A 26,914-nucleotide genomic window follows, 5' to 3' on the forward strand; every position below is an offset into this window, starting at 1 on the left:
CCCCCAAATCTTTGCCTGATGCCTTCCTTCTACAGTGAAATCAGGGCCTTCTTTATGTCTTCCTACTGATTCCCAGCATGATTGCTAAAGACAGAGGAGATCAGGGGGAGTCAGTCTCACAGCTTCCTATTGGCCAAGAGAGTTCTGGCTGGTGAACTTGCTGCAGATGTCCATGCAACCATTGATCAACCTCCTAGTCCTGTTGCAAGATCAAGGTCAAGTATTCCATCCAAATCCAAGGTTGCTGCCGTTGATTGCCTGGATGTTGGCTTGCTATGTTCCATGGAAAGGTTCTGTAAACTGTCCATGAGGAAAACTTGGCTCTTCCTAAATGGAACAGGTTCTCGATCTGGGTAGCTCAACATGGTCTAGACCCAGTGAAGGCCCTGATACCAAAGATTCTGGACTACTTGCTACACTTAATGCACTCTGGACTCTCATTCAGTTTGATTAAGATCCATCTGGCAGCAATATTTGCATATTATCCACCAATACTCACTTTTGATCTTCTGTTATCCAAGAGTATCCAAATTTCCACAGGGTCTTATGCATATTGACCCACTGTTTAGAGACCCTGCATCAGCAGAGGACCTCAACATCATCTTTCACAGACTTATGGGGTCCCCTTTGTGTCCCGATTGGATTGCTCCATCTACCATCTTACTCTCAAAATGGTATTTTTGGTCACCCTCACTTCAACCGGAAGAGTCAGCAAGGTCCAGGTAATCATGGCAGACCCTCTGTATACCTTGTTTCATAGAGATTAAGTGGTACTGTGACCTCATGGAAAATTCCTCCCCAAGGTGATTTTGGAATTCCATTTGAATCAGTTTACCTGCGTTCTTCCCAAAGCCATATTCTATGCAGGAAAGAAGAAGCTGCACACTTTGGACATATTCAGAGCTCTTCAATACTATATTGATAGGACCAAATCTTTCAGGCAGTCCCCACATCTATTTGTAGCTGGTCTCTACAAATGTCAAGCCCTTTAATCCTAAATACTTTCAAAATGGATGACATGTTTTATCTCACTGTGCTACCACTGGCTGATATTCCTTTCCCACTGACAGTTAGGGTTCATTGCACCAGAGCTCCAGTAGCATCCTCAGTATGGTGCCAAATGTCAGTGTCCAAAATCTGCAAGTTTGCTATGGGGAGCAGCCTCTTAAAGTTTGTCAAACATTGTGCACTGGGCTTGGCTGCTAGATCAGATACAAAGTTTGGGAGAGCTGTACTCCATACTCTGTTGAACTGATGCAGTTGATACACCTCATGCCCACCATCCTGAAGAGGATACTACCTGCCAATCTCCTACACTAGGATCCATACTGACACATACTTGAAGAAGAAAACAATTGCTTACCCTACAGTAATTATGATTCTTTGAGATGTAGTGAGTCTGGATCCACAACTCATCCTCCATCCATCCTTTCAAAGTCCTCAGCTAACACAGGCTTTAAATCGTGAGGGAACTGTGGGAGGGTCAGGGTCACTCTGCCTTTTATATGAATATGAGGACACAGACAGTGCCCTGATGCATGCTGTATTCAAAAAAGATTTTGAGGTTGAACACATGAGGCGCATATGCACCTAGAGTAAGAGCCACACTGACTACAACATCTCAAAGAACCACGGTTACTGCAGGGTAATTAACTACTCTTTTTAACTCCCACTTGCTTCCATTTTCAGTAAATTGCTGACATTTCTGAAAAATATTGCATATGTCAGTGTGTATTACCTGGTTTATATTTGCTTGTTCATGAGAGAAATTCAGTAATATAGAATTTAACACATACTGTTGTGCTGTTTTGTTTTTATTTTAATTAAATCGTCACTGGAACTAACTGCAGTTATAACTACAGTGTTTGTTATATATTTGGTTTGTTTTTATGAACCTTGAATAACTGTGCTGAATCTTTATCTCTAGATCTGCAACTTGTCCTCATATGTTAATAAATCTTTGGATGATGCTTTCATATTGCTGATGATTATCGTGTTTTGTATGTACTATTTATAAAAAAAATTAAAATTACTAACATTCCAAAATATTAAATACAATATCCTCATTGTATTCCTAAAATGGTAAAGCTCATATATCTAAGGCACTAAGTGGAATTTTGTATATTTTTTAAAGAAAAGTTTTATTTCAGCTTTTGTAAAACAAACAAAACAAAACAACCCCAACAAATCCTAGACACTTGTAATTCTGCCTCAGTATAACAATACAAAAAGAATAAAGAGATTTTGAAAGAAATCTCTACGTTTAGATGTACAGCAAGTTTTCATGGTCTATTGCTTCTTTCACTTGAATAGATTCTGCTTTTCACTTGTGATAATAGTTTTGGAGCAATCAAAAGACAAATCTAATTTCCAACCATTAGAAATGATTGTTAATGCATGAGAAACTATTATAACTTTATGTATGGCATTCTTTGGGGATGGGATGCTTGGATTTTGCCTATTGGTATGCTGTGAATGGGAAAAAAAAGTTGCATTCTCTATTTCCCCATTTATCTTTTTCTAGGGAAGTGAATCATTTTTATAATGACTAGGTTCTTTAACAGTCTTATAGCAAGAGTACCGACAGGCAATAAAAGGATGTTCCTTTGGGAGCTGAACTATGAAGAATCTATATGACCACAGGTATCCATTGGTTGTCTACATTAGTTCACTTTTGAATTGTTTGTGTGGCAACTTAGTAACTTTCCAAGGAAACTGTTGAGTTCAAAAGGGCTCATCCATTTCTAACTGTGATCATTCTGGGAATTTAGTAGTTAGTGACAATGCTTAAGAAACTGTTTTTAAGGGGAATTTTTTTGCTTGTGTTAAGTAGCAGTTAGGGGCATGGTAGCATCTTACACATGTTTAACCAGGTCTGCACCAGGCCAACAGATTTGGAAGATATATAAGCTTGATACAGAAATAGAAGTGGTGATCCATAGCCACCCAAGCACTTTCAGAGAATGGATCTGCTCAATGAATGTAATCCATAAAACCACTATACTCTACTCCTTCAGATCTCTTCACGTCACCAACCTCTGCCACATAGCTTATAAGAAATCAGTGAATTAATGATAGCTATGTTGGAAAGCATATGGGGATAGTTGACATTTCCTTTATCAATTTCCAATAAAGAACATTTGCAATGTATGTATGTAAAAATGGATGTATGTGGTAATCACATTTGTACATCATCTTAGATTGTAAGTTCTTCAGGCTGGTGACAATATTTCTGTGTGTGTTTGTACAGCATAAAGGGAACCCCAAATCTGATTAAGGCCTCTGGGTATTATAATAGACATATTTAATAGAGGTTGGAGACAGTGACCTCATGCAAATGTGCAGTCCTCTGAAGAACCTGGTCCTATCTTCTTCTGTGTGGCTGCCATGGAATTTCTAGAGCTGAAGTCCTGTTACTGTGTGAAAATAAAAATAACTTACCCTGGGTGTGTGCTGGAAGCCCTGGGAAGTCTTGGTCTTTTTCTCACTGTTCATCATTGTGATGAATAAACTTCAGTTTGATGGTCCACTTGTCACTTCTTGAACAACAACTGAAATTCAGAGTTGTGCTCTGCAAACTGCACAGATTATTCAATTTGTCTAACTTTCATGTTATCATCCAGCCTGGGAAGAACTCCTGATCAGGTGTCAGAAGGCACACTCTCTCCTTATGTCATCTGGTGTGTCTTTCAGGCCATAAATGTTTGTTGGGGTTGTGGGGAGGCTGCTGTCAAGTGGTTGGATTCTTATCTCACTACAGTTGTACACAATGTTACTCCATTGATTTTTTTTTCCAGTTTTACTTTTGATTTACGCCATAGTAAGTGAGGGGAGAATCAGGCCCAGAAATTCAGTGTCTGTGATGGGTTAGCCTTGAGATTCTGCATAGAGCAGCAAACATACAGAGGGGCAAAACCAAACTGCAAAGTGACCTGGGGAGATTAGAACAGATGGGATTGCAGTCAACCAGGGGAGACTCAGTGTTAATAAATGTAAAAAACATGCAGGGGGAAGAAATCAAGATCCCTAAAATAATCTATCCAAGCAACTACACCTTTCACATTAAAGTTTATTTAATCTTATCTGATTAATACTGTCTTAATGTTAGTTGTACAAGTTTGTGGGACCAAGCACTGTACTTGCCAAAGGGAAAGCATGGAGTTGGGAGGCTGGGTGGGGAGCTGCTCCATGAGAGCGTTTCTGTTTCCTTACAGTATACTTGAAAAAACGAGAACCACAGAGTTGGAGAAACATTAAGAAGCTCAAACATTATTCATTTGTTGTCAGAGTTAGAGCATAAAACAGTAAGATATCAAGAGCAAACACATTCCGAGCAACTGAAAAAACCTAGCTTACTGGTACATCTTTCCTCTCATGACTAAACTAACAATACCAGTAACTCTGTATGTGTCACCTTTTCCCCTGCTTCCTCCCAAGTGGCTAACCCACAGCAGGAGGGCATGGGGGTTATGGCACCAGTGGGAGATGACAAACATGGGAATTAGGAGGATAGGCAACAGTAACTTAATCACAAGGAGAAATGTGCCTGCTCTTGGTGAAATCACTGCACTTCCTCCCCCTTCTCCTCCCAAAAAAGTCCTCATCCTGCATTTCAAAGGGAATTTTGGTGGGACAAGGATTGCAGGCTCACACTCTTTTTGTGTATGTGGGTGGGAGAGGGGAAGACACAGATTCCTTTTGATCATGTAACTCTTGTCTCCTTCCCAGTTCATGCTATGAACTTCTGTTCCCTATCCTTCCCATTGAGGCCTATCCTCCCAACATGACCTGCCTTACCCCTCATGGATACAGTTCTTATTAAATAGTGTCAAAAACAAGTTAATTCTTCACCCCCCAGGATCTTTAACTTGTCTTCTGCCTCACAAAGGGATAAAATAGTATCTTTTGTTAGAGAAGAAATGTGTTATTTTGCCTTCAGAAGGATGTGCAACATTAATTCTTATCTATTGATGTAAATATTTTATCATTTAAAAGGAACAGAACAAATACATTGGGTAGAAGAGAGAGCTAAAATGTCGAAGACAACTTTTGATAAATTAAAATTAGTAAGAATGCATTTATAAAGGAACCAATATCATTAATTAGGCTGTAGCTGCTTATCTTTTTTATTATACATACATTGCTGTGGGTATAGTGCTTTAAAGCATCTGCTCAATAGTCCGTTATGATAGCACAAGAACGCTTTTTCGTGAGAGTAATAAAGTAACAGATGCTTCCTGATGACAACTTCCCAATTTGTTTAGGAAACAGTCAGTCAGTCCTGGATTCAGTTTTCCCTTGCAGTGTGGCAGCCATGCAAGCAAATTCTTATGGAGAAACAAGAACTGAGAAATCAAGTGGCTGTGTAATTTTTCTAGGAATTATAATTTAGCCAGAAATCCCTATTTAATAACACTTTAATAAAATTAGCATTTTATCCACTGTGCAGATAAATCTTTTTGCCATAGTGAGTATCTAAACAAAATCCATCAATTCAACAACAGAGCTAGTTCACCCTCTTTATATTTATATTTCCAGGAATATTTTTGGAGCAATGGTACTGTGCATGTTATGACCTATCAATGCTCAAGAGTAAATTATTTATGTTGCGTTGTAGCTGTCATAATACCGTAGTACATAAAGTACTGTTAGCAGCTCAGAGGGTGCAGGACAGTAGTATATATAGCAAGGAAAGGAACACATTAAAATTTTTAAAAACAACCTATAAATAGGCTATCACATGGCTTATGTGAAAATAACTGGATTTTATTTTTATGTATTAGTTATACCTTCTGTTATTTGGCTCTGTTAGTGATTATGCAAAAAGCTATGGCCATTTGTTTAAAACCCCCTCAGACATATCTTCTGTTGGGCCAATGTAATATTCGCTTAGTCTTTGTGGGTTCTGTTCAGTCACAAACAAAGTCTTAAATGCTCCAAATATCATCTTAAAAAGAGACCCAGTTCATTTTATTCTAGAACATGGCTTTAGCAAAGGCTCAACTCACCAGCTAAAGAAACACTCAGTGCTTGTAGACTACAAAATTTACTTTCCCATGTTAAATTCTATGCATCATTCTTAGAGACTATAAAGTACAGGATTACATGTTGGTACTGTATCTTTTTATGTAACAAGTCCTGCCACTGCTGTTTACCCAAATGAAAAGGGATTAGAAATAGCTCTAAGAAGGATTCAAGTGTCCATGCAAGTATATAAACTACAGTAGTGCTTCCACTTGTCACTATATATATAGCATGCAAAGAGATCTGAATGATCAAAAATCATATTTTGAATAACAGAAGCTTCGTATACTAGACCAAATTCCAGTTTGTTACAGGATAGAGAAGGGAAAATTTTTGTCTTCCAAAGCTTCCTTAAGCTTTGCCTTCTTTTGAATTCCCTGTTTCAGACATAGCCCAAACCATCATTTAAAAGCAAAAACCAGGTTAATACAAAATGAGAAATGGTCAACCTCCAGCTCCCTAAAACATGAATGAAATGGTCAACCTCCAGTTCCCTAAAACACCTGGCTTTTCAGGAGAAGACTGATTGCACAACCTGCTCTTTCCTGTTCCTAACCCTCCAGAGGTGTCCGTACTCTTTTGGGGATGCCACTGATGGATGAAATAGCTCTTGTCTCTTGAGAAGTAGGATCTCTAGAGAGGCATATCATAATCTAATTTCCCTCCAGTAACACCAGGAATCCTCAAGGGAGATTTTTTTGTAGTCCATCTCCTCCCTCTTGAGGAACAGGGTCATCAGAAAGAGCTGCTGACTCCTTCATTGTTCTATTCCCTAGTCCAGTTCATCTCCAGAAAATTAAGGTTTTTCTGCAGAGGTTGCTCAAACCCTGAACTCCCTGCAATCCCCAGAAGCAGAATTTTTAGCGACAGACTGCTCATATCTTAACCCACCACTTCCAAGATAGCAGGACATTCATGAGGCCTGTTCTGCTGAACTCACATTGAGGAAGGCAGCTCTTTGGTAAAGATGTTACTTATTTCTCCATGTGCTTTTGGGTGAAAGAGAGGGTGACTGTTTTTTTTATTCTAGTTTAAAAATAATTCCAAATTAGAAATCAATATAATGTTAATGACTAAAGTGATGTTCATTGTTTTTCCATATACACACACAAGAGTGTACTTGCATGTACAGGACTGTTTTGGTGGAAGAACAATATTTAAAAATTTATATCGGCACTGGAACTATCAGTGGTACAGTACAGCACAGCCAACAAAAGAAAGAGACTCAGCAAGTACTTCACTATATGTCACACTTATCCAGTCCTGTTTCAGAGCAAAGTCATCTAATGGCCAAATAGTACGTAAACCCATAATATAAAAACCTACTAAACATGAATGTCTTCACAAAGAATCGTTTTAAGTTTTGCTTCAGGAAGAGATTGTCTTAAGTTATGTAGTTTGGATCTGGGTTCAGATCTGAATCCAAAGGTCCTCAAAGTTTGAGGGGATTTGGGCTGATCCCTAGTTGCTGTTTTTAGTTTCTGCCATCGCCCTCCATTCTCTTCTCTTTTCCCATTTATGCTCTTCACCAAAGCACTGGCCCAGCTATTATATCCAGTTTAAAGAATTATCAGTTTACTAGTCAAAACGTAATATCAATCTTTCTTCCACAAAAAATCTTTTACATAGTATTGGCTCCCAATACATCTGATCAGTAGGATTGCTATGAGGGAAGGAGGGAAAACGTGTGTTCTTAGTCTATTATATGTGAACTGGGTAAAGCATACAGATCTGTATCTGGTTGGTGAAGTCAAAAACAGTAATCAATGTTGTCCTTTCTGGCATATTGTCTTTAATATCTCATTACCTAAGATTTTAAAAGCTGGGTCAACAGAGAGGATTTCCTTTAATGTCCAGGCTCAGTGCTTTAGGTATCTGTTTTTTGGTAAACTAAGATCAAGCTTTCTGCAATTGGCCATTATTCCCAGAATTCTTTTGTTCTTTGAGCTGCTGTGATTTTCTAAATATCTTAATTTAATGTTTAAAATCGTGTTATCATTATTTCCAACTACACTGGTATGTGGCTATCCAGAATCTGGGACCTCTAGTCACAGTCTTGTACACTCTTATCAGCAACACCTGATTGTCTAAAATACTATTTGGATGAAATCAATTTACATGGGCTTTCCAAAAAGTCATAGTATGTTCTCTATGGTTACTCTTAGTTTGTCAGTTCTTGCATCTCCCTCATGAATTGATTCATGGCAGAGCAAACATTAAGGTGAGTTAAGGATCTAAGAAAAAAATACAAAATAGCTTTAACTGTCTTATGTGTTGTAACAACTTGAGGGTTAAAAAATGCTGTTTCTTCATTGTTCCCTTTCAGTCTTTGGCATTTTGCTTGGGCAAAGAACTAAATATTCACAGTTAGTTGGTACTAGTGCACCCACAAAGCCCATATTTGTATATGTATACCTACTCTTTGGGGCATACAGTTGGTTTGTATGCAAATTCAGGGTTTTCAAGGCTCAACAAGTGCACGTGCATTTTGTGGACATTTCAGTTTTGTCTTCTTGGAAAATTTGTTCCAGTATATCTAATTAGCTTATTTAATAGGGTTAAAAAGTTAATGGCCTAATTTTCAGAGTGATAAACTTTCGCAATTGGTTGTAAAGTCAATAAGAACTGTGGGTGCTCAGCACCTTTTGAAAATTATGTCTTATGTTCATACATTGGTAAAAGAAGATACAAAACGTAAGCTGGTAATTGGGAGCTCCTGGGAATGTATCAGAATGCTTCTGCTTATAAACAAACAGAAGAGGTGGAGCCCAATCTATAGTTGAAGTTGATTTTAGCAGCATATAGTAAGAGGAGGGGAAAAATTGTCTCAATTTCAGAAGTGTTATTAACCAGCTCTTGCAAAATAGCTCTTATTAAAAATGGAACTCGGAATTTTCTGCATAAAATGAATTATCCTTTGGAAAGTAACCACCATAAGAACAGCCATACTGGGTCAGACCAAAGGTCCATTTAGCCCAGTATCCTGTCTTCCGACAGTTACCAATGCCAGGTGCCCCAGAGCGAATGGACCAAACAGGTAATCATCAAGTGATCCATCCCCTGTCACCCATTCCCAGTTTCTGGCAAATAGAGGCTAGGGACATCATCCCTGCCCATCCTGGCTAATAGCTATTGATGGACCTATCTGCCATGAATTTATCTACTTCTTTTTTGAACACTGTTATAGTTTTGGCATTCACAGCATCCTCTGGCAAAGAGTTCCACAGGTTGACTGTGTGTTGTGTGAAGAAATACTTTCTTTTGTTTGTTTTAAACCTGCAGATTCTTTAGGGATCTATTATAACTTCACCTTCAGTTGGTAGGATGATCTTCAACAGTAACAGGTAACAAAGGGAGTAGCTGCTGTAGCCAACATATTGCTAAAAGTATTGCGATAAAGATTTTCCACAGTTGCTTTGCTGTCTGATTGTTTCACAAAAGCAATCTGGATTAATTAAGGCCACAATTCTTCAAAGACTTACACATGGGTTTAACTATATACACGCTCCTCATGGTGTGTGAAGTGAAGCATGTAGGTAAATCTTTGCAGAATTGGGGCTTTCGTGTTTTTCTTTCTGGTCTTACTATTTCCTCAGGACTCAACTGATGAGTGTTCAGTAAGGGACAATTCCTCTCATGTCTGCTCCTTATATTTATTAAATTAATTACTCTAATGGTAACCCTTATTTTCTCCTTACGGGTAAGCCCATAATTTACTGAAGTACTGTGTTAATGTTTGTTGTTTTAGGAAGCCCTGGATGATTCTGAAGTAGCCGGAATCTGTGCAACATCAGAAGTGATTCGTTATGAGTATCATGTCTTGTATTCCAGCAGCTACGAAGTACCTGTGCTTTACTTTAGGGCATGCTTTTTAGGTAAGACTTGTTATACATTAAACACATAGTAAAAGAAAAAAAATGCAGGGATGAAGTGAAATCTTTGAAACAGATTTTGTACTCAACTGGCAGTATAATAATCATGTTTAATATAAAAAATATGAGATGGGGTGTTCACTAGTAAATTTTCTGATACTCCAGACACTATGAGCCTCAGGACCTTGTAGTAGATGATATCATCTCAGCCTGGAGAAGTCTGATCTTTAGACTCCTGGCATCATGCCCATAGTTGACGAAACCTGCTGGCCATTTTTCTTTTTTGATTTCTTTAAATGAATACCAAGAACTTAAAGCTACAGCATCAAATTCAGCCATGGAATAAGTAAGCTGTACTGCAGTGACTTCAGCTGAGTTGCGCCTGCTTATTTCAGAGCTGAATTTGATCCAAAATGATTAGGTCAAAATTTACATTTAAAACAGTCTGTATGCTATCTTTCTTTCTAATTTAAACAGTTTTTAAAAGTTACCAAATATTTTAAACATAAAACCAACATAAAATCAGTTTGCACTGGAAGAAACAGTTTTAAAACATTGCATAAAATGACTGAAATCAATAGTTTATTTTCTCCCTAATCTATACATCTTATCACCCATTGCCCAGTTACTACTGCCACTGTGATTTCACTCTCTCTCCTGTCAGGAAAGTGGAACACACTGTCTCCCTTCCTAGCCACTGTTAGTCATGCTTATTTAATCAACAAGCATAGAGTGATTATACTGCAGCACTGTCTGTGCTTCTCTCCTCTTCCCAAAGACAATGCACTTGGGGCTGAGGAGTTGGAATCCTGAGGTCATTTCTAAACTTTGTCTCCTGCATGGCAGATTTTGTGTTTTGAATGATCTTCAAATTTTATCTTGATGAAGACATCTGAATGTTGCCTGTGATATTTTTCTTTTTAATTAAAGTCACTTAAGCTGCTTTGCCTGTGTTTGGTAGATTTAATCACTCATGGACTTATATTGTTTAATCACTTCTAATTTTGCAATGTTCACGTTTTAACAAGCACTTTAGATTTAAAATTGAAGAACAAATTCTCAGACTCCGTGTGAAAAGATTTTAGTCTGAGGTGCAATTTCTAAGAACTGATAATTTGGGGTAAACGTTCAAATTGGGGAATTGGGAATACAGCTCAGTCTCCGTAACTACCAATAGATCACAAATTCTCACACACTTCATGTTGCAAATTTATTCCTAGGACTGTTACAAGCATTTACAAATGTGCAATAATCTGTCATTAAACTTGTTTTGCAGGCAGAAGGATAAAGAAACTCTTGCTAGTCAGTAACTTTTGCTGTCTCGAAATAACATAGTAAGAAGCTGATTAATTTATTTGTGGTGCTGAAAAATGTCATCTTCTTGGTTTTAGTTGAATTAACAGTATACCTTCTCTGTGTAAGAGAATGGTGATGCTGCAGGTAGAGGAAACAGTATTTCTATAGTACTGTACTTTCATATAATTAGTATTCACTATAAGCAGTTAATCACCAGAGAAGAGCTCCCAGAGACAAAACAAGTTGTTTAGCTTGTCAGCATCAGGGAATCGGAGGTGTTGAAACATGACTCCTTATAGCTGGAAGTGGATATTACAGAAGCTGGTGGATGAGCTAATGCACAATCTTAGTATTATGTGCCAACAGCTCCCCTTGCAGTACAGAACTGTAATTGTTCCTACAAGTATAATTATGTTTTTAACATACTTCTTGGGAATCTTTCACAGTGGAAAATTATGGTTTTTTTGAGAATTTCTGGAGTCATCTGGAGTCTCTTTATATCCTTATTAACATTTTTCTTTTGGTTACTGGCTTGAAGAGAGGAGGATACAAATACTGGCATCCAACTCTTTTTTTTCCCCAGAAGAATATTCTATTAGTACTAAATCTCTTATTTTCATTCTGTATAGCACAGTTTTTTGGATATTGGAAATCCTTCCTTTGATATAGATTATCTACTTACTGCCTGGTGCTATCCAAACCCCCCAATATGAGGTTTTTCAGACTATACAGATCACTATTTATGACAGACATCTGAGCAAGCTTTCTCCTTTGCCTTGCCTGGTCCCCACTTTTGCCTTTTCATTATGATGATACTATTCTTCCCTTGATAACCCTTTGCTCCTTATTCTTCTGACAGCCACTATTGTTCAGCTCTTCTGTTTGCTGAGTGGGTGGGAGAACACCCCATACTCAGACCTACATCAGCTCGGTGGTTTGAGCATTGGCTTGCTAAACCCAGGGTTGTGAGTTCAAACCTTGAGAGGGCCATTTAGGGAGCTGGGGCAAAAATCTGTCTGGGGGTTAGTCCTGCTTTGGGCAGGGGGTTGGACTAGATGATCTCCTGAGGTCCTTTCCAACCCTGATATTCTATGAATTCATTATTTATCTGCTTACAACATATGAAATTTGGCAACTCTGTAAATTGTTATTATTGCATATATATTACGTGGTAAGAGCAGTTCTTTCCGACTCTCTCTCTCCCCTATGTGGTCCAAAGTTCTCCAGGCCCAGGGCTACAGGGACCCTACATCTGGAAACAGAATCATGTTATTAGGCCAGTTCACTCTTTTTTAATTTAATTTTTAATTTGCAAAAATGTAAATGTAAAATTGGTCTTAAACTAAAATCTTGGTGTTTGAAATATTTTGGAACTTCCCTTGTGTTAGAATCATTGTTAGAAAATTATTTTGTCTCCTTTGGGGTTCCCTGGGATCCTTCATTTCTCCCCTTTTTGGTTTAGTACATCCCAAATATCCTGCATTGCTAGGATTCTTTGGAGTAGGTGGGCTGTGCATGATTTCCATTGAAGCCTGTTTGTATCTCCCTTTACATTAATGGGAGTGGATTGCAAGAGATAAATGTGAGCTTTAACCCTTCTAGGGACTTTGATCATCATGCTCCCACAGGAAAGGGATAAATTGGAATCCCAAACTCAGATTCTGCACTGCAATATGTTAAGCGGCCATTAGACCTGTAGGCCAGCCTAGGAAATAATAATTCCTCTGTTCAACCAGACTAAATAGCTTTGTATATTTTACAATATTCATGAGCACTTCCTTACATTGTCTGTTATAAAAACAACTGGTGCCAGCACACCCAAGTCTGCACCCTCCCACTATTTAAAAAAAAAAAAAACTGTTCTAGAACAATTACATTCTTCATTTCTCCTGTTGTATAAGATTCCAGCTTGAACGGAGTTGCTCAGTCAGTCTCTGGCTACACCCTAAAGAGAAAAAAAGGCTCCCCAAGAAATTGTTTCTTGTACTTTTCCACTAAGATTCTCAACTGTTCTTGGCTGGCAGCTTTGAGAGCCTCATGGTCAGTGGCAACATCTTTGTCCGGCTTTAATTCGCATGTACAAGAAGAGCGAATGAGCTGCAGACATTAATGGCTGATTCTCCCTTTAATGTATTTCACAGGGTCAAAGTTGTTCTTTATCCTCATCCAAACTTTATACCTACCTGAAACTGACCGTCTCCTGGAATTCTTCCTGAAATCTCCTCCTTATCCAGGGAAAATTAAACTACATTACCCTACATGTCAGAAGGACTTGAATTTGCATAGAATAAAAACATTTAGGGACGATATCTAGACTTTTTGTAGACTTTGAGGGTCAATGTACAGGAAAGACCTTTATGCCTTAGTGAGGGCAAAGACTTCATCTGTGAATAATGACTAAATGTGATGCCTGATGCCCTTGTTCTAACAGATATGTTAGAAGCATCATAGAACACAAGGAGAAAGTTCTTAGGCATCACATGTCCCTCTGAAACAGTCCTTCACTGACTCCTGCTGCACCTCTGGCAAAAGATCCAGCAGTGAAAGCGTCCGTTCCCAAAGATGAAACTGGTATAGAACCATTACAGCTTGGTAGCAGGAGACATCACTGGAGTCCCAGAGGAATATACTTTCCTTCCCCCAAATTCAACCTTCTTCATTGCCTTTTTCCAATGGAAGTCCTTCATCTGCTCCCTAGCTGCTGAGACTACCGAAGATCCAAGAGTAGGATAGCTGAAGAAATACAGGAATCCTTGTTGAAGAATTTGATGTAGCCTATTAGATTTCATTGAGACAGCTTGTGTAAGCAGTCAGCCTTCTTCGATGCTGACATGAACCAGAAGTCCTGGGCTGGGTCTAGTAACCCTGCATTAATCAAAAGAGTATGTGATGGGTTGGATCACAGAAACCCCCTTGGGAGCTGCCACCTGATGTGCAAAAGACTATCTCTGCTCCTGTTTTCCCTGCCAGCTCAGGACTCCAGCACCCTGTCTTGCTGAGCCAGACACTCCCGTCTGCTGCAACACAGACCCAGGGTCTGAATCACTTGTCCCAAAGCTGCAAGTTTACCTGAAAACAGCTCACAGAACTGAAAACAGTTCGCCCTTTATAACAATGATAGAGAGATATGCACAGTTGTTTGCTCCCCCAGGTATTAATACATACTCTGAGTAAATTACTAAATAAAAAGTGATTTTATTAAATACAGAAAATAGGATTTAAGTGGTTCCAAGTAGTAACAGACAGAACAAAGTAAGTCACCAAGCAAAATAAAATAAAATGCGCATATCTATGCCTAATCAAACTGAATACAGATAATCTCACCCTCAGAGATGCTTCAGTAAGTTTTTTCTCAGACTGGACACCTTCCAGGCCTGGGCACAATTCTTTCCCCTGGTACTGCTCTTGTTGCAGCTCAGGTGATAGCTAGGGGATTCTTCATGATGGCTTCTCTCTCCCCTTGTTCTCTTCCACCCCTTTATATATCTTTTGCATAAGGCGGGAACCCTTTGTCCCTCTGGGTTTCCACCCCCCCTCACTGGAAAAGCACCAGGTTAAAGATGGATTCCAGTTCAGGTGACATGATCACATGTCACTGCAAGACTTCATTACTCACTTGCCAGCACACACATATATAGGAAGACTCACAGGTAAACACAGCCATCTGCAGACAATGGGAGTCATCAAGATTCCAAACCATCCTTAATGGCCCACACTTTACATAATGACAATAGGCCCTCAGAGTTATATTTTATATTTCTAGTTTTAGATACAAGAGTGGTACATTTATACAAATCGGATGATTACACTCGGTAGATTATAAGCTTTGTAATGATACCTTACAAGAGACCTTTTGCATGAAGCATATCCCAGTTACATTATATTCACTTATTATCATGTTTTTATAAAACCATATAGACTGCACAATGTCACACCCTCCTCCTGAACTTACTGCCAGAGACTTGGACACTGACCATGGCGGAGGCAGTATACCTAAAATTCGTTTTTGGGCTCCCCTATGGGGCAGACACTCCTGTGTCCCCCAGAAGGGAAAGAGACCCTGATTCAGCTGTAGGCTCACAGCTCCAAGCTATGAGAGACCTTTCGCTGGCCAGCAAAATCCGCCCCCTTTCACTCAGGTTGGGTTTGCTTCCAGCTAGAGTCCTTGGGATTTGTTCCCACCTCAGCAGTCACCATGATCCCAACTTCCAGCTCCAGGATACATGTCTCTGTGCACCTCTTCCACTCCATTACAGCCAGGTCATGCTTCTGGGTCTTAATTGTCTCTTAAGTCCAGGTTGGTGGGCAGCCTTTTCCCGGGCAAACTGTACATCAATTTCCATTTGTCTTCCCTTGAGACCATCACTCAACGAACTGGGATACCACAGAGAACCCCCTCCTGCCAGAACAGGCATCCGTCCCCTCCTGTATTGCTAGGTTAGACACTCCAGTCAGCTTCAGCACAGACAGAGGTTGGGCCACACCCATCTGCAGTTCACTGAAACTGAGATGCACTCAGCTCAGGGGCTTCTTAGTTAACAGAGACATTCCCAGCGCCCATTGTTCAGTCTTTCTGGGCAATTTGCAACTTGGGTAGTTTTAGCTTCTTTTGATCTTCATTCTTACTTATTTTACTTCCTTTTCTGTCCCAACTTCCCTTTCCCGAAATAAGCAAACAGAAAATAACAAACCAGTAACCACTTTGTCTGTTCTCCAGCCACCACACTTAAAACTCACTTAAAATCACTACCAGTATCTCAAAGCAATCAGCAGTGCACAGATCCTGCTCGACTACGCCACTGTGACGGGTTGGATCACAGAAACCCCCTTGGGAGCTGCCACCTGATGTGCAAAAGACTACCTCTGCTCCTGTTTTCCCTGCCAGCTCAGGACTCCAGCACCCTGTCTTCACTAGCAGGACCAAGTACTGATTTTGCCCCATATCTCTAAGTGGCCCCCTCAAGGATTGAACTCACAACCCTGGGTTTAGCACAGAGTAGCTTTCCTTTGCCTTTAGCCTTCAAGATGCCAAAGAGGTGATGTATTTCTATGGACTGTAATGGTCTCTGGCTCCAAGGAATCTTCCATACATTCCAACAGCTCCTGAAGCTGTTCATAATCTTGTGGTTATGCAGATGTAGCGTGTGGACATGGTTATCACTCCTGATCTTCAGGAAAAGAATGATGCAAGTCACCCACCACTTCTTCCTCCTCACAGCCAGAGGAGGAGTCACAGATGCTGGCTAGCGGTGAAAAAGGAGAATTGGTGGGATTGTGACAGATATGGCTATGTCCTGCCACATTCTTGGGAAACCTTATTGAACTAAGTTTAAGTATCTTTTGGGTCCTTTATATTAAATGAATAGCTTATGTATTATTGTGGGCCGGGACTGTAGATAATCTCTCCAGGCAGACGATGTGATGTGAGGCGTGGTAGTTCAAAGGACTATATTGAAAATGTGCCAGACAAGAATGGACATTTTGGACAATAAGTGTGAAGTGGATTTCCTGGGGAACACCAGGGAGAGGTTAATGCAAATTCCTCACCTCTGGTTAGGCAAAAATCGAGCCTTCCGAAGCTATGTCCTGAGGAGAGGGTTTTTGTCTGCTGATTACCTGATCCCAGGGATTGGAGATCAAGGGCCCAAGCCATATAAAGAAATGGCTGAACTGGCCAGCCTGGGTTCTGGTTCTGAATCTAAGGCAGTTATGAACTTCTAACCATGAGGAGAACCCAGTTATGGGTTTTGAAAGACTGACACCTACCAGAACCCATGGGTTGGAGTCAAGGTGACCTCTGATAAGCTTTTTAGAATTCATGTAGGTTCTTTTATTGTTTTTAATATGTTTTCTTGGTAATGCTTTCACCTTTAGAATAAATGTACTTACTTATAAAGAGCTGTATGGTAATTTATAATTGCTGGCATTTATGTTGTTTATACCCTTTGAAGAGAAAGCAAAGCGCATATGCTGGCCTTTTCAAGCAGCCAGGCTTGCTGAGAATATCACAGCATAAGGCAGGGAGCTGCACAGCCTTAAAAACCTCAGTCAGGAGGGAGATAGATGCGAGTCTACACCCAAGAGAGGGGACAGTTGGGAGCCAGAAGCCTTTACGTAGGTGCCTTCAAGGGACCATGGAGGGGGGATTACAGGTGCAATTACCCTGAAACTATGACAGGAATGTAGTGGAGATTGCACTCTAACTCTCTTAGGAACTTCTGGTTTGTAAGGCCACTATCATAAGGCAAGCTTAGAATTGTAGGACTGCATTCAAGGCAGGATTAAGTATTATCTAGACCATCTGTGACAGGTGTTTGTCTAACCTGCTCTTAAAAATCTCCAATGATGGAAATTCCACAACCTCCCTAGGCAATTTATTCCGTGCTTAACCACCCTGACAGGAAGTTTTTCCTAATGTCCAATCTGGTGCTGCCTGTGGGCCTGAGGTGTAAATACTTGGGGCGCTGAACACCAGTTGGGTAGTGAGCTTTCCCGAGACAACACACATCAGTTCTGAGAACAGGACCTTGTTCTCTGGTTCTTTAAGAGACAACTTAGCCATGATGCTCCTGGTGCCAAGCATGGGGTCAAACTAAGCCAAACAAGAAAACAAAACTTTAACTAGAAGTCTAATAAATTAAAACCCTAAATTAACTAAACTACAAGGAAAAAAAGATATGATAGAAACTTGGGAGAACCCCAGTTCAGCTCTCTGGGAATGGAGCCAAGATTTTTACATCTGCAGCAACCTTTCTAACTGTAGAAAGGAAGAAACTGAAGCAGTTGGAACTGCACAGCCCTTATATAGTCTTGGCTCCAAACATTCGGTGCCAAGAAGGGATGCTCTTTACTGTTTTCTGGATGTTCCTGAATGTTGCTGGCATCGGGGTGCATAACCCACCTTGGAATATGGAAAAACATTTATCAAAGAAATTTGATTATGCCCATTTCACAGAGAGGTAAAATGTGAAGATCTGAGGCTCTGATTAATAAGACCTCCATCCTAAGAAAAGCTTGGTGCCGATTGCTGCTGCTTGTGTCTATCTTGATTCATATACCTGGTCTGGTGAATTAATTTGTCCAAGGCCATATACTGTCATGAGTTAGTGGCAGTGACAGGAGTAGTATTCAGGAGATCCTAACTCCCACTTCTTCCTAACTCCCAGCTCTTTTAGACTGTGCTAAAAAAAAAAAAAATCAAACGTTTCCTGGTTGGGCATTTCCCAAGACAACTTTCCCATTTTCCTTTGGGTAGGTGTCAGAGTCCACATTCAGTCTCCACTGTTGCGGATGTATTGGTTAGTGCTTCTTTAGCAGTAACTCTCATGTGCTCCAGGTTCTGAATCAAAATCTTGAAGTCTTTTAAAACTCTAAATTCATGACATATCATGTGCTGGCTTTTTGACTTTAATGGCACCTATGTTTTGTCAAGGCACAGTAAATCTTGTATGACACACAGGAGAAGTATTGATGTGTGAAACACTTTTCATTTCACTCTATGACATTGTATGCAGATTATTTATATATAAATTATTTGTGAATTAGTTCATTAAACTACAAATTTCCACTTGTGGTCAATGCACTCTGCTCAAAGCAAAGGTGGGGATAGGACATGGAGCTGCACAAAACTTGGCAGCAGCGGCAGGGATGGATAGGTGGGTTCACGCTGGAGGACCTAAGGCCAACTCTGGGCCCTTGACCTTCTCTCACTTCCACTACCCTGTGTTTGCTGTTCCGGCTGCCATCACCTCCTCTTTATGGCTGCACCTTCCCCGCTCTGATCCAACAGTGGGAGTAGGGACACAAGAGACAAAGGTGCCACACTGTCCCTTGTGGTTAGCAGCAACAATTACAGACTACTTCTGCTGCCCAGTTGGCTGTGTGAGATCTAGCTGGGCTGCAGGAATATGTGATAAGGCTGCTAAATGTATGAACGTTGGCAGCCATAGGGCCTGGGGGACTTGGAGTGTCCACAGAATATAGATGTGTGTTTTGTACAAATTGTGTGCATTTGCTTTAGGTAAAAGGCATGTAAAGCTAGTATAGCAAAAACAAGCAAACAAAAATAACTCAAAACAATTGACCAAATGCATGCAAACCAGTGAACTTCCCAACACAAAACACTCCTCTAGTCAAATGTTTGCTGGGAGTAGATTTCTGCTATTTACCACCCTTACCACCATCACTGAAAAAATAAGACTACAAACACCTCCCTCCTTCCCAGGTTACTTTCTACCAGAACAATCCTCTGGTCAGTCATGCTGCATCCTCCCATAGTCTAGATGTTTATGAGAGAAGATTGCCAGACTTTCAGGCACTAATTCTTCCCACCGACACAGATGGTCCTCATATCCATTAAATGCTTGGTAACCTGTTACTTCTGGCTGCTGGATCAAACCAGGGGAATCACCTGGCTGATTTAGGGCACCATTGGGAAGATGTCCTGTCATTCAGCAGACCTAGACTAGTAAATTAAGGTAGGAGCTTATGGGGAAAACAATAGCTAGCTGCAGCTATGCCATCTTTATCAATTCCCGGATGAACTACATTAAAATGGACTTTAAGTTAAGAGTAATTTAGGGTAAAATGCATTACAGAGATGGTATAATTGTTACAAAACAATGCAGGAAATTCAGACAAGGTTAAATGTAAATCAAAATATGTTAAGGTACAGAAATGCACAGTTTGGGCATTCAAATAGCATCACTGCCGAGCAGAGTGAAGGCTATGAAACAACAATATATGTTTATGATTAAAGTATTTTAATGTTCGTTGTCCCAGAATAAACTTGGTGCCATGGTTAGTTTTTGAAAACAAATATTTAGAATTAATGGTAATTTTTACCATTATTCTTCATTACTGAAAGTTCCTCCTTCCACATGTCCACCGTCTCCTCTTATTATCAGTGGGACTGAGGCCACAGGCTTCCCTCAGTTAAGATGCCCTCTTTCAGAATAGCTACTGCCTCCCATTGTTCCCAATGGTAATTCAGACAAGCTGGGGAAGATAGTGGCCCCTTGCAATGTCAGCAGGCAGAGAGGAATATGGTAAGTGGAGGAAAATGGAGGAAGTGGCCATCTGTGCCCAAGGACAGCCTCTGGCTTCAGTCCCAGCAATAGGAGATGGCAGCCGATAGACAACAATTCTTGGCTGAATTATCTGAAGTAGAATGTTATTCTTTAGTCTCTGCTGAAGGAAAAACTTTCATTTATGTAGAGTAATGACAAAGTATGACCATTAATCCCCAAATATATTTTTCAAATGTAGTGTATACACAAGACTTCAGTGAGTTAATTATATGGAAAGCTTGAAGAGTCTGTTTTTTCATTACTGAGATCTTTTGGGCCAAACCATGACTGACATCAGCTGCTACATTTTTTAAAGGACACATTTTAAAATTAATTTTAATTCAGTTAAATTAATGGATTTGTAATTTCTCAGAAAATTTATTCTATAACTCAAAGATTAAGTGCTGTAATTTTGAGGAGGATATGCTGCATTTTTTTATACATAAAGTGGTAGAAATCTTGCTTTAAGTGCAAAATTCAGCTCATTCTTAACTATGGATATTCGACCAGCGCCTCCATAGTACTAAAGCAGAGTAAATCCATTTAGAATCAGAGTAATCTATTCAGTGATTTTGGGATCTCAAAGTGCTCAAGTATCACATTGAAGATTCACAGATACCAGGGTGGGAGTACAATATAGAAACCTAGATGTGCATTAAAGTCCTACACTAGAGTATCACAAATCTAGTATATCCTAGATTTTGCATTTGTACCTTCAATTTGGCTGAAAGACGTGGAAAATAAGTTGCCATGGAGCCTTGTAATAGGTGCATAGAGGATGCGATTTAAGAGCATACATTAATCCTTCCAAAGTTAGAACAAATTTAAGAAGCATAAATTAACAAACTTCTCTTTAATGTCAACTGTTGACCTATCCCACTGTAGTCTAATGATCTGTCATCACAACACAGAGGGCATGTTGGTCTGACAAGCCACATGTTCTTGAGGATGGCAAAATATAGTTACTGGATATTGTTAGCTCCTCGATTGCTTAATTTGCCACATGTTTTGATGCTACTGGAGTATGATGCTTATGTCAGAGTGGAATTTAGTGCTGTTTTCTAAATGTGTGCAGAAAATAAGATAAAAGAGAGGCTGTAGGTAGTTGGTTTTTTACTTGTATCTAAACATGACATTCAAATGTTAATTGGATGAATAAATCTTGTTCATTTTACAGACACGAAAATGTCAATGGATTAGCACTATTTATCACAGGATAATGGTCTTCTGACACCTGATAAATGCCAAGATGAAGCTACTTATTGGAAATAGATCAAAATATTCTATTGCTATTTGTCAAAAACAAATATTGATACAAAATTGACATGCTTATTTTCAAAGTGGTTGACACTAATCTTATATCATAATTCTATTTTAACTCCACAGGTAATATCCAGGACATAACAGTAAATACTGTATGAATACAGTTGGGGGAAAAAGTCTGTAGAACACTAAAAAATATTTACCTTTTGTTTATAGAATTTTGTTTCTCATTCATGATTTGTATTTGTGAAATATTTGATAATAAAAATATTTTGCACTTATATATCATTTGTCCACGGAGCTCAGCTTTACAAAACATAATTTAGTCTCACAGCTCTCGTATAGTGTGTTAGCTAAATTATTCTCTCCATTTTACATGTAGGAAAACTGAGCAGCAGATAGTTTAGGGCATAGTTTTAAGTGCACATACAGATCAGGGTTTGAGCTGTGCTACTTGGGAATTACTGGCACAGAATCTGACCAGTTACGTTTTTGCTGGTGTCATGTCTGTTTTGATCTTCAGATAATCAGTATTTTTCAGATTTATATGAAGCAATCTATATATTTAATACAAGATCACTGTGAGAGTATTGTATGTGTCTTTTTACAGATGGAAGACCTTTAACTCTAGATGAAATTTGGGAAGGCGTTCATGAATGCTACCGGGCTCGTCTGCTGGAGGGGCCCTGGGACACCATTACACAACAGGTTAGATGCTACTATTCTTTTACCGTATGGCATTCATTTACCAAGAGACTAGATAGCATTAGATTCACCGATTAAAATAGAAGAGGCTTTGTGTGTATTGTGCAGTGATTCATGGGTTGGTTACTAATTACGTTATCAGGAAGACTGAAGTGTAACTTTCGATTTAAAATAAACTAATAATTTGTAAAATTGAAGGACAACGTTAGTTTGTTAGTCAAATAATCTGTTATTGCTGACTAATGTGTTTTAAAGTCAGTACTTAATGAAGTCAGTGTTTTAAAAGAAAAAGTAGCTCAATACTGTACTTGTAACTTGTTTTACTATCCTCTGCTAAAGATGATCAAACCACGTATATCTTAAATGGCAATAAAAGTCACTAGAATTAGTATTAGTGTTCCAATACAGTTATGGTCTTTTCTCAAGAATCCAATAATTGCCCTCTAGGAAATGGTCTAGATCAGTGGCGGGCAAACTTTTTGGCCTGAGGGCCACATTGGGTTTTGGAAATTGTATGGAGGGCCGGTTAGGGGAGGCTGTGCCTCCCCAAACAGCCAGGCTGTGCCTTCCCAAACAGCCAGGCGTGGCCCGGCCCTGCCCCCCCTGCTTCTTGCCCCCTGACGGACCCCCCCGCCCCTGGGACCCCTGCCCCATTCCCCTCCCCACTGCTCCCTCTCCCCTGACCGCCTCCGGAACCCCTGCCCCTGCCTGCCCCCCTGCCGCCCCATCCAACCCCTCCTCTCATTCCTGACTGCCCCCCCGGGACCCTTGCCCCATCCAACACCCCCTCCTTCCTGACTGCCCCCCTAGGACCTCTGCCCCCCATTCAACCCCTGTTCCCCGCCCTCTGACCGCCCTGACCCCTTTCACACCCCTGCCCCTGACCACCACCCCGAACCAGGGCCGGCTCCAGGGTTTTGGCCGCCCAAGCAGCCAAAATAAATAAATAAATAAATAAGCCGCGATCGCGATCTGCAGCGGCAATTCGGCGGAAGGTCCTTCGCTCGGAGCGGGAGTGAGGGATCATCTGCCGAATTGTCGCCGAATAGCTGGACCTGCCGCCCCTCTCCAGAGTGGCCGCCCCAAGCACCTGCTTGCCTTACCGTGCTGCCTGGAGCCATCCATGCCACCATGCAGCACAGAGCACCGAGTTAGGCCAGGCTCTGCAGCTATGCTGCCCCAGGAGCTCGCAGCCCTGCCACCCAGAGCATTGCGCCAGCGGTGCAGTTAACTGAGGCTGCGGGGAAGGGGGAACAGCTGGGGAGGGGCCGGGGGCTAGCCTCCCGGGCCAGGAGCTCTGGGGCCGGGCAGGAGGGTCCCTTGGGCCGGATATGGCCAGCGGGCCGTAGTTTGCCCACCTCTGGTCTAGATTGTGCATGACAAGAATGGGCTTTGTGGTAAGGCTCTAAGCAGGACTCGGGAGATCTGGATTCAGTTTCTGGCTTTGCCACAGGCCTCCTATATAACCTTGGACATGTTATTTAGTGTCTGTATTATCGTAGAATTTCCATGTCTCAGTTCCCCACTGTACCTCATCCCCACCTCCACCCCAGCCTTTTTTCTGTCTTGTATATTTAAACTGTAAACTCTTCAGGGCAAGGACTCTCTCTTACTCTGTGTTTGTACAGTGCCTAGCTCAGTGAAGCCCTGATCTCAGCTGGGGCCTCTAGATGCTATCATAATACAAGTAACAAACAATAATGAATCACATTCATAAAAGATGCACAGTCGTGGGAATTTGAGCAGCGTTCATGTTTGCACAATCCCAAACTATTCTCATTCTTCGTATCACAGCAGTGCTTGGAGACCCCAACTGAGATTGTATGTATGCTGTTTGTTGTGCACTTCTAGGTATTGCCTGTGAGTTTGCAGAATACAACTGTTGTTAATAAGTACCTGTAGTCAATGCATTACTTAGTGTGACCTGTCTACTGCAGACTAAGGATGAGCAAATCAGAGTTTAATAAAATCTGATAGCCGATAAACTGGTCTTCTCCAGTGGCTATCATGGTTCAAATTGTAAATTTTCCTCATTTAAAGCTGGATAGTGACTAGTTCTGCATTGGGCAAGAACAATGCAATTAGCCTTCCCTTATGCTTATTTGACAGAGCTAGGATCACCCTCAGTCCTTGCATTTCCAGTGCACAAGGACCTGAGACTCTAATGCCAGCAACAGTGCTAGGAACCCCTTAGGGCTAGGGATGGAACAGGCCCTACACCCTCTGTACTTTCCAACAGAGCTGTCCTGGCATGTAGAATGAGTGCATGCTATAACCTGTAAAAATGTGTAGCAGAAGCCTCTGCTGTGTGCACTCCATAAGCAATGTGCCTTCCTAGCTACTGCACCTCGACACCTCCCCTACCTGTGGGCTGTCGCTGAAAGCCACAATCAAACTCTTTTGTGAAAAGAACAGTGTATGCCACACCTACGGCTATATAGGAAGAGTAAATCGTAATACAAATGTTCCTGAGAATAAAGGAAGTTTCAGTTACAGAATATGTGTGTACTGTGTAAAATTAGAATAATGGAAGCCAAGAGCAAAGCTGATGTTTACCTGTAAAGGAGCAATGAAATAAAACTGCCCTGAGATACATAACACCAAATGGTGTGCATGAAACACACTTCTACACACAAGCATGTGGTAACAGGCTTTTTGGCTGGTAAAATATACTTTGCACTGAAGCTAATGTCTTTGTGGCACGTCTCCAGGAATAATACACTACATCTTAGTCCAATGTCCAGAGTGAACTTAAATATCAGGGGAAACCATTTTGCAAAACAGAGACAGTTATAGCAGCAAGATATTAATTGAATATAATACTAAGGTGATTTCCTATGAAATGGGGAAATTGCAGAATGAGTTTAACTCTCTTTTCAGAAATAATACGGACTATGGTCCTCAGGGTGATGGCTCAAGGGAATTCAGACATCAGTGTGATACAGGGATTGCTGCCAATTAGGGGCTAAGCCCCACCAATAAGACCACTAATTATTTTGGATATATATTTTAATAGTTTTATACTTTCATTAATTTTCTGCAATATCTTCTCCCTAAGGCTGAGTTTATCACTGGTTTAAGACTGGAATTCCATTGAATTCGGCATGGTTGCACCACTTCACAGCAATAATGAACTTGGTCCAAAGTCTCCAATTGCACCCTGGTTGTGAAAAGGGGTACTGATCCTGCTGAGTCCCTCCTTTCTGTGTATGGCTATGAGTGAGAGCCTGCAAGAAGAGCAGATTTCTATATGCGGTGGTGTTAATTTTAGATTGATCCAGAGAGAAGCTGAGTGTTGAGGGCTCATTAACATGTGATCCAACCTCCTTTGGTCTGATTGAAAAACAATAACAAGGCAGTGGGGAGTCACGTGGGAGGGAAGGAACCAGTGCAGTTAGTGGTGTTGCCAACACTCTCACATATTTTTAGTGCCAGCTACCACTGGTGTAACAAACACATTTTCCCTTGTAAAACTGGGAGATAGGTAGGCCAGACCAAATATAAAAAACTACCATACAAATAAGACTATTCACAAAGGAATTACAAAAGGTAATAAACATACTAAGCAATTGCCTGCCAGTCTCACACCAAAACAGGAGCTAGAACTACAAGAAAGTCTTTTCTAGATCTGAGAGTTGAACTGACATGCACCCTTCTCTGTCTCCTGTCTGCTTATCTGGGCTGACGCACTTGGTCACATGAGATAGATTTAACTAGTTAGGGACACAGGTCGCAAAGTGGATGTCACTTGCTAGCTCACCAGATCAAACTGAAAACTCTCAGTATGCCATGAACAGCAATCAGAGAAAGTTCATGGTACTCAGATAAATCATAAAAAATTCTACAAACCATTCACCATTCCAACATGAACAAAAATTTTTGAGCTGGTTCACAATGCCATTTGAATTCAAACTAGAGCTAATTTTGATATTTTGGATTCAGTAGTTGGTTTACAAGTAGTAGTAGAAAGCTTCATTTGTTTTACACATTTAGGATTTAACTCCATTTTAACACACTGGGGGCTTGTATTCTAGGCGTCTTACAAAATCTTGCTGCAATACTTTGCACATATGTGTTGCAATGTCAGTGATTTACAAGCTGTGTGATTAAATGCAGGCATATATCTGAAACCAGCATCTGAGATATGAATCAGGTCTGTAAGAGCATAGCTGTAATTACTAGGATGTTGGAGCATATGGTTAAGGTAACCTTTAAACTAATTTCAGTTACTTTAGATTTATTATGGGAAGTCATGTTCACTTGCTGAGGAATTATCTTGAAATATTTTTATTGATTAGCCTGTTTTTTTATTGCAATAGGCAGAAGTCAACTAGTTAATTTCTCATAAATAAATTAGCTTGATAAGTTGCATAATGTTTTATAAAGATAGTTGATAAACTGTGATGATTTAATTGCACTTCCTCTCATAATAATCTTTAAATCTGCCAGCTGAAGTTCCAATGATTGGCTTTCTTCCGTACTGAATCTCCCTGGAATTTTCAGTCATCCCTTTTCTACATCATCGGATAAGTTGCTTTAACTGCTCCCATTTTAAATAATACAAATCAATTATACAAACACACAGCTGTTTAACGAAACTTCTAAATGTTGCTACAGGTCTCTGTGGGTATTTCCTGATGGCTCATAATGACATCAATTTAGCACACCTGGTAAGATCTGTGTGAA

At 40.3% G+C, this 26,914-nt stretch overlaps 1 protein-coding gene across 3 annotated transcripts in view; it reads left to right on the forward strand.

Moving 5' to 3' along the window:
- ATG10 (autophagy related 10) overlaps window positions 1-26,914 on the forward strand; it is a 146,540-nt gene that overhangs the window by 89,601 nt on the left and 30,025 nt on the right. For all 3 annotated transcript variants that reach the window (XM_034773538.1, XM_034773539.1, XM_034773540.1), the window contains exons 4-5: window positions 9,773-9,899; window positions 22,134-22,231. In XM_034773538.1, coding sequence (XP_034629429.1) covers window positions 9,773-9,899; window positions 22,134-22,231 — 225 coding nt within the window. The remainder of the gene's footprint in view (window positions 1-9,772; window positions 9,900-22,133; window positions 22,232-26,914) is intronic.

This window comes from Trachemys scripta, chromosome 6 (assembly GCF_013100865.1).
Source record: "Trachemys scripta elegans isolate TJP31775 chromosome 6, CAS_Tse_1.0, whole genome shotgun sequence".
Taxonomy (NCBI): Eukaryota; Metazoa; Chordata; order Testudines; family Emydidae; genus Trachemys; species Trachemys scripta.